We start from the raw sequence: 8292 nt of genomic DNA, 5'->3' as shown, positions 1-8292 counted from the left end.
TGATAAGCTGAACTGTGTTTTCCATTAAAGTTAGGTAAACGTACATTTGCTTTTTATTGCTTTTGGGGGATTTTTAAATACCATGAAACAATAGAATGGTAAATTAACTTGAATGTGAGCCTGAACTGGATGAAACATTCAGTATCAAGTTTAAGGACACATTCCATCTGGAACTTTCTGAACATACGTTGTAGATTTTTTTTTTTTCAAAGTGGAAGGAGCAAAATAATGTTGTTTTGTTCATATTTCACTGGGTAAATGTAATGTCAATTTTAATAATCACTCCAAAACCTCAAAAATTCCAAGGGAAGGAAATGCATCTGACCAGCCAATGGCTATAGCACCAGATTGGTGCATCAAAAAGATAGTTTTTCTTAGAGACTGATTTGCTCTTAAGCGCCACAGGATATGCCCAAGCAATGGATATATTATTATGAAGTCTTTGCAAGCACAGCTGCACCAGGAGCAGCATAAGACACCAGCATTCTTCATCTTCTCTTTATCTCACAGGCAGGCAAAGAACCAAACACTGCTGTTGCAGTTGGCGCATGGTGCCAGCTGCTCCCTTACCATGCAGATCTCTGAGGACCTACTGAATAACCATCACCAGCAGTACAATGCACAGCACCACCTTTTTAACATACAGGAATAACAAATGACCTAATGCAATGAAGGATATTCTTGCTCCTTTGAGACAATGCCACTGCAGATGATTAGCGCTTGACTTTCGCTTTTGTATTGGCTAGACTAGGGGTAAAAACTCCATGCTTCTGAATCAAAGCAAGCCTTGTACATAAATGATTCTCTACTTAATGCTGTTCTCAAGATTGAAAAGGTCCCATCACTGAATAACACAAGAATGTATGAAATTGGGTCAACAACATCTAAGTGGTCAGAAAAGATTATTTCTCAGTCCTCTCAGTACCATGTTGGGAGGATAATTTCTGTTCTACTTCAACACATCTGCATTATGCCAGGTTGGGGGAGGAAATAGAAAATGGGCAACTGTACCTCCACTCCCATTTAATCTGTTATAGTTTTCTGAATCTTCTACATTCAACTTGGCTAACCAGAGGTAGTTACAAACTCCATTCCAGCACCCTGATAATAAGGGAGAAAAATAAACCCGCTTTCTCCCATGTTGTGCTTCTGACTGATTCAGGGTGGGGCCTCAAAGGAGCTGAGCATCAGGCACGTTGCATATGATGTTTTAAGATAATGTGCCTCTGATTCCCCACCTACCCACACTTTCTTTTTTCCTTCAGTACAATATTGGAACAGGATATATGCAGAAAGGGATAAAAAACCCTGCTCCCTGCTATTCTACCCACCCACCCAAAAGGGGAGGATAAAGCAAGAGAATTTTGTAATTAACACAGAAACATGATGCACAGAGTTAATTCTTGTAAACTTTAATAAATTTAGTACAAAAACTCAGCAGGTAATAAAATCTGATAATCTTGAAAATACCAAGGTTTTGACATGTTTCTCCTCTTTCCCATATCCTTCCCCCTCCCCAAAGTTCTTCATAATTTCTACCATTATTTTGATACTGAAATCTAATTACTCTTTGAAATATCAAACATCTTTCTTTCAATTACCATTCCTCAACCCCACTCTACATGCGCACACATGCACTTGTTCTCAGCATTACAAACATTTGCACACACACATACAAGAATGCAAAGTAAAACGAATATATGCTTAATTAGATAATTATTGGTAACTACACAGCGAATTTCTATTGCATTATTAGTTTTTTAAGCAGGGAAGTTTGTGAAGCCTGACATTTACTCCTGAGAAATAGCAGGTATGGAGATGAAACAAATTTTGGCTAGTCGTCTGCTCTGTCAATCCTGCAGAAATGTTCAAGAATGCAGAGTTCACCAAGATCATGTTTAGGACAGCACTACTCTCAATGCTCATATCTCCATTCTGGCTCTACTTGCTGCTGGAGGTAACTCTCTTGTTGGCTGTTATCTGCAGAAAAGATAACTAGATGAAGAGGCAAGTGGATGGAAAGGGAGAAGGAATTCCACTTGTTGCCCTTGCACTGACCAAGCAGCCTTCCTAAACATTTAAAAGGGTGCACTTAATCCTTATTTTTCAAGATACCTAAAGCTGCTATGCAGAAAAGTTAGGAGACTGCAAGTGAGCTGGATTTTGGCTGAAAATTAGTTTTCAGTCTATGTAATGTATATAAAAGAACAACAACAACAAAAACCCCTAAACAAGGACATTCCATTTCCCATCCCTCTAAAATGTTTGAGGCAAGCCATGTGATCCTCTTCCTGCTGATCATGGAATGCTGAGAACCAGCAAAATCTAATAAAATCACGCCAACCCTATGAGCCATCAATGCTATCACCAGCCAACAAATGGGGAAGTTCAAAAATCATCATTCAACCAGTTTTCTGCCTTCTGAGCAAAGATAACTCTAGGGATAACAAAAATCTTTTCTCCCCTACACCACACAGGAGAGGCATTGCCAGCCCTAATCCCTAATCTGTTCCCCCTCTCTATTTTGCAAACAAAAAGTTGATATGATTTTTCCAGAGTTCATTCTTCCTGAGATTACTACCACCAAGATTCTTGCTTCAGGTATACTGGACACCTCAAAGAGGGTTGATTGTAATTATTGTACAGCTGAGTAGCAACTCGGGAATTAGAACACTGACTCATGTCCTATTATTGTTGCAAACTGGCCTGCATTTAATAGGATTGTCAATATAACTCTAGATCATATTCAGCCCAAGAAGGCTGAGGTATCCATTTTTGAGGAATATTTCCACCCGATCAAAGCAAATGTTTATTTCAGGGGGTGGGGAGTGTTCCTAATTCCTATTTGTTCTTGGCTTCCCTCAACTTAAGGTTTTAAGACTTAACCCCCCTTTTCCTTAATTTGAGGACTGACCCTCCCTCCCATTCCCCAAGTCCACTGCCATGAAAACAAAAGAATTAAGTTGGCTCTTTTCCAAACATCCAAGGATGCTTTCAATCACTGTAGCCCCTTCCTTACCTACAGGCTGAACATCTAAGTTGAGAGAACTGAACTCTGATACCAGGATCTCATCCTCAACTCCACTGTGTTGATATCCTCGGTAACCCTCCCTGCAGTGTGCAAGAAACCTGGGGACATAAGTATTAATGCAATTAAGGCAGATCAAAATTTGGAATGAGATTCAATGTTAAAAATAGGATACATTTGAAGTAAAACAGAATACCTGTCCGCACTCTTGTGAACCACTTACAGGAGTGAGGCGGGTTCACAAAGCAGCTATGAGATTACAAATGGCAAATGGATCCCTAACTACAGGCTTCATGAGACTTACCAAGCTGAAGACTGTAAGAATAGTTAATGCTGGGTTATGTAGCTCTTTCATGTTCATAAAAAGTACAAAATCTAGTTAAAAGATTGATTCCTACTTTCCATGTAGCACCTGTTCATTGTAACTTAGCAATTTTCCACCTGGGAATTTCAAGGAATCTCTAGCACTGCTTATTCAGCTGTGCCTCTGATTCATTGTAGAAGGATAAAGAATTCTGCTGGCTGCTTTCTCAACTTCTAGCTGAGAGAGAATGGGAAAAGACATGAGGATTAAGGAAACTAGAGGCCAACACTTACTCATTCCAGTATGGATCCTTGCTTAGTGTAACTGGGTTGCCTACAATAATCAAGAGTGCCTTAGCTCTTGTAATGGACACATTCAGGCGCTGAAAAGAAGTGATACAAAGAGAGAAAAACAACTTAGCTCACTGGGAAAGAATTCTACATATCCCCACATTCAAGTATGAGATATAGACTTCATAACTGACACTTCGAGATGATAAATAAGTTTCCTTAACATCTCATAACTGAATCTTCTTGATGTTTCTAAGCAGTCTTTATCTGGCACAAAAGCACTACAAATAGGGATTCCAGTCCCAAATTGGTGAGTTTTGCATATCCTTGGTCTAGTGGTTAAAAAGCTAGACTAGGAATGGGGAAACCAAATTCTAGTCCTGCCTTCGGCACAAACCCAACTGGGTGACTTTGGGCCAGTCACATTCTCTCAGCCCTGGGAAGAAGCCAATGGCAAACCACTCCTAAAAATGTTGCCAAGGAAACTGCAGGGACTTACCCATGTAGTTGCCATGAATCAAGCCTGACTCAAAGGCACATGTACACACACACACATACAAACCCCCTCACTATATAATATAGAAGGGAGAGAGAAGGAAGACTAGAACTTAACTAAGGATCTCCACCTGGTGGTACAGAGAAGTCAGTAAACTCCTACTATACAGAGTAATGCAGGATTCAGGCTATATTAGCCTTCATTTTAAAATGCTTTGATAAGATAAATCAAACTTTGCTTGCACAATAAAGCTGTTTAAAGAAAGTTGTAAAAATGTCAACTGGTGAAATTCCTGTGTAGAGCATACACAGTCATGGTCTAGAAGAGCTACATTTACAAGTCTTAGTAGGGCTTATATAACTGGCCTTAGGGTTATCAGCACAGAGAAGAGAATGCTATTAATCCTTTCCTGCAATTCCTCCTATATTTCCAGGCCAAACTGGGGCTATAGAAAAATAACATGGAGATGTATGAAATGTACACACTATACACTAACCTATGGTTTGTTTATCCAAGGTTTCTTAAATAAACCACAAGAGGCTTGGTTCACACATGCTATGTCCCCTATAAACAAGTTTACTAGACAAGGCTACATTCGCACAAAACACAAATGAATAAACTACATTTTGTTACAGCTTCTCTAACAGCCCCTGGAAAGGAAGAGCCATATGGGAGGTCATTTGTCTGAACTGTTCTGGTCCCATAAAAAAGGGGATCAGCCCTGGATGTGCTAAAGATTACAGAATGTCATATATCAATTGGTACCTTGGGATTACTGAGGAAACCAAGGTTGAACTCTTCATCTATTCCGAAGTAATTGCTGCTGCTGCGTACTGTTGAAATGAGCACCACACGCCGCTCCTGACCCTGGAATTCCTCGACAGAGCCCACCTGAGGGGTAGAGATATAAAACAATCCTAGCTAGAATACAGAAATTATTGAATTCCAGAGTGGTAAATGGGCTAGCAGGGATTTTTTTCCTTTCATTAGATCAGGGTTTCCCCAACTGTGGGGTGTACAGGTAGTCCTTGTTGAACCACCACTCATTCAACGACTGTTAGAAGTTACAGCGGCACTCAACAAGGGGGACATATGATGCGTCTTTGAAGTTCCAGCCGTTGCAGCGTCCCTGCAGTAATGTGATTGCAATTCAGGCACTTGGCAACTGGCTTGCAATTATGATGGTCACAGCATCCTGTGGTCACGTGATCGCCATTTGTGACCTTCACTGCTGACTTCCAACAAGCAAAGTCCATGGAGAAGCTGGCAGGAGGTCGCAAATGGTGATCACGTGACCAATGGATGCCGTGACTGTGCAGGATTCGCTTAATAACAGCAACAGGAACTGGCATCGTAAGTTGGAGCAATCATGTGAGGTTGCGCTTTATGACTAGGTCGCTTAGTGATGGAGTTCCTCGTCCCAATTGCCATAGTTAAGCAATGACCACCTGTACCTCCCTTGGGGAGGTGCAGACAGGGGAGGTGTGAAGAACCTTTTAGTACATTATCACAATCAATCCACCTTTCCCAAAGTTTCACTGTATTGTTCATTTGTATTCATTTCGGTTTTTGGATTTTTAGGGGAGGTATGTATATTAAGATTACACTAAAGGGAAGTGTGATGGCAAAAAGTTTAGGAAACCTTGCATTAGACGGAAGAGGGCAATAGGCTGCTCTCATCAGAGTGCTGCAGTGGTTCCTAGTAACTGAAGGGGTTTTTTTTCCAAAATCCAGCTGATGCTGTGCATGTATTGTCGTTGCAGCATTTTAAGTCCTACTTGGTCATGCCAGATATAGCTTTGAGCTACAGGACGTAAGAGTGAATAATTACATGAACTGATCACAATTAAGGCTCCCATGGTCCAGATCTCACCTTTAGATCCTTGATATTCATCAGGGATTTTAATTCCATATTTATGGCCTGTCTTATTTTCTCTACCTAAGGAGAGAGAGAAATCAGTGTTTCATGGATCCTTAGTCTGATTATTAGGTCCTCAGCAGACAGATAAAATCTTTGCAATACTGACTTTTTCTTTAAGGAGACTTTATGGACAATGCAGATGTGCAACATTTTTTCCTTTATCTCAATTGAAATATGTACATGTCTAGACAATGCTTTCTTTTTCAGTGTTATATGTTGGGAGCAAAGGAAGCAGCACAAAGCAATTATCTTTTAACTTCCAGTCCATCTAAGCATTTTTCCTGCAATATTGAAGCATAACTTCTTTAAGACTATTGTACATTTTAGTATCTGCTACAAAAAAATCTAATGTGTGCTGTTATATGGTACTGTAGTACTATTCAGAGCATACATATAGAGAACATAACGTATAACGTAGGTTGCCCAAGTTTATTAGTTGCAAATTGTCAAAACAAATCCCATGTTTAGAATAACTGAAAGATGTGTGAGGTATTTCTGATGCCATGGCTGTAAGCTGTAGTTTATGTTACATACTACATTCTCTTCAAAATCATAGGCATGGAAGCAGTTGAGGAAATTTCTGGTTGCATCATTTTGACCATGTGAAGAAACTCTGAGTTTACATCTGCTGAAAGGAAAGAGTCTAGTTTAGTCAGCTGAAACTAGAGGAAGGTCTCACCTGCTTTCTGTATGGGGTGATGATACCAATCTCTTTGGGAGCAATTTTGGGCTGTCCTCCCTTGCCCTGATTTTCCAGAAGTTTTTTGAGATAACCAATCAGCACGCTAATCTCAGCAGTATTAAAAAATGAAGGGCTCTTCCCTTCTCGCTGGTCTTCCCCACAAACCCCATGGAAGATGATGGGAAATTCCTGCAAGAAAAATTAAAAAAAAAACACCACTTCTTCTTCACAATGCATGTACATGATTATGCAGATGTGGTTCTCCTCAATGCCTGCAGCTCCTCACCTTAGTGACCAGTTCTTCCCAATTGCAGTAGGAATGAGTAATTAAGTGTTCAGCACACTCCTTGAGCGCTCCATCATAGAATTTAAGATTGGGGAATTCGAGGATGGCAGCATGAGACCTGGGATTGAAGACTGAACTTTTAGCATTTAGACAAACATGAATAGCTTACAAGAGAGAAGATGGTGAAGACCCTGTTTCCTTTATCTTCTACCACAGATTAGAATCTGAAGACCCTAGCTACCAGTTCTTGCTCTACTCCAGGCTTTCTGGATAGCATGGTCAAGTCTATCAGAGAAAATCCCCAACTACAAAACTGGAAAAGTAGAGCCTGCTTCATAAGCATATCTGTGGAGAAGATTAAGCGAAGTACAGGACAGAACTGTGTACATGAAATGCACAGTGGCTTTCAATATGTAATATAAATGTTCTGAGATTACATGCTAAAAAGCTGTATTCTTTCCAAGGCACTTATAGTTCTGCCTACCTGGCTTCAGACAACACACTTATATAGGTCAATTGAAGTCCTACCTGTTCCATTTGCACAACATGCTAATCTTGGTTAGTTTGTTGTAGCTGAACTCAGTCTGGTTAGTTTATGATTTAATGTGAATTGAATCCAGATAATTCAGTAACTAAGTTTGGCAAACCAAGCTCTGTGTTTTGGGTGAACAGAGAGTTTTGTAAAAGCTACATGGTACTGGTCACCCAGGCACCTATAACGTTACCTGATTTTTTTAACAGCAAGAATATTGTACTTAACAGTTGGCAGTTCTTCAATGTATTATTTGGACAACGCTCTCTTTACATGCAGTTTTTTCTTTAAAAAGAAACCTCCCTCAGACCATGGGGTGCAATTATTATTCTAAAATATCACTGGGAAAGATACAACATAGAAATCCCACTCATTCAACCAATGTCACTGAGAGATTTGCAGCAAAGCAAAACTTAGTTTTGATTTTAACAGGTAGAGGCCATCAGACATACTAGACCTTTTGTGCTCTACCTGTTGCAATTTTCAAGTTAGAGCATGAAGCATACCTGTAATTGCGCAGCAGCATAGTGACAAACCGTGAGTCGTACTTTCCATTCATCTTTTGATACAATGGGTTGTATCGCATCAGTCGCTCCAGCAAAGAAAGCCCTACAAAAGCAAGGACGCCTCATAGGCATTGCAAAAGTGGAGCTATTTGTCCCTCCTCACCTTCCCTTTCTTACAGCAGTACAACAATCCAGTCCAGGAAAAAAATCCCAAAGGTTGGTTGCTACTAAGAACAGAAACAACAAG

The 8292-nt window shown here is 40.1% G+C and overlaps 1 protein-coding gene across 1 annotated transcript in view; it reads right to left on the bottom strand.

Annotated features, from left to right (window-relative positions):
• Nucleotides 1-1376: 1376 nt before the first annotated feature.
• MOV10 (Mov10 RNA helicase) overlaps nt 1377-8292 on the bottom strand; it is a 46665-nt gene continuing 39749 nt past the window's right edge. The window contains exons 15-22 of the mRNA XM_025163006.2: nt 8046-8148; nt 7008-7125; nt 6719-6910; nt 5992-6057; nt 4884-5009; nt 3626-3714; nt 3020-3129; nt 1377-1980 (exon numbers count right to left, since the gene is read on the bottom strand). Coding sequence (XP_025018774.1) covers nt 1916-1980; nt 3020-3129; nt 3626-3714; nt 4884-5009; nt 5992-6057; nt 6719-6910; nt 7008-7125; nt 8046-8148 — 869 coding nt within the window. The 3' untranslated portion in view covers nt 1377-1915. The remainder of the gene's footprint in view (nt 1981-3019; nt 3130-3625; nt 3715-4883; nt 5010-5991; nt 6058-6718; nt 6911-7007; nt 7126-8045; nt 8149-8292) is intronic.

The sequence above is a fragment of the Python bivittatus genome, unplaced genomic scaffold, assembly GCF_059951505.1.
Source record: "Python bivittatus isolate LINGU-HERP-01145 unplaced genomic scaffold, Pbiv_v1 ctg000700_np1212, whole genome shotgun sequence".
Classification (NCBI taxonomy): Eukaryota; Metazoa; Chordata; class Lepidosauria; order Squamata; family Pythonidae; genus Python; species Python bivittatus.
The sequence above is the reverse complement of the archived record's forward strand: the minus strand, read 5'-3'. Positions and strand labels throughout refer to the sequence as shown.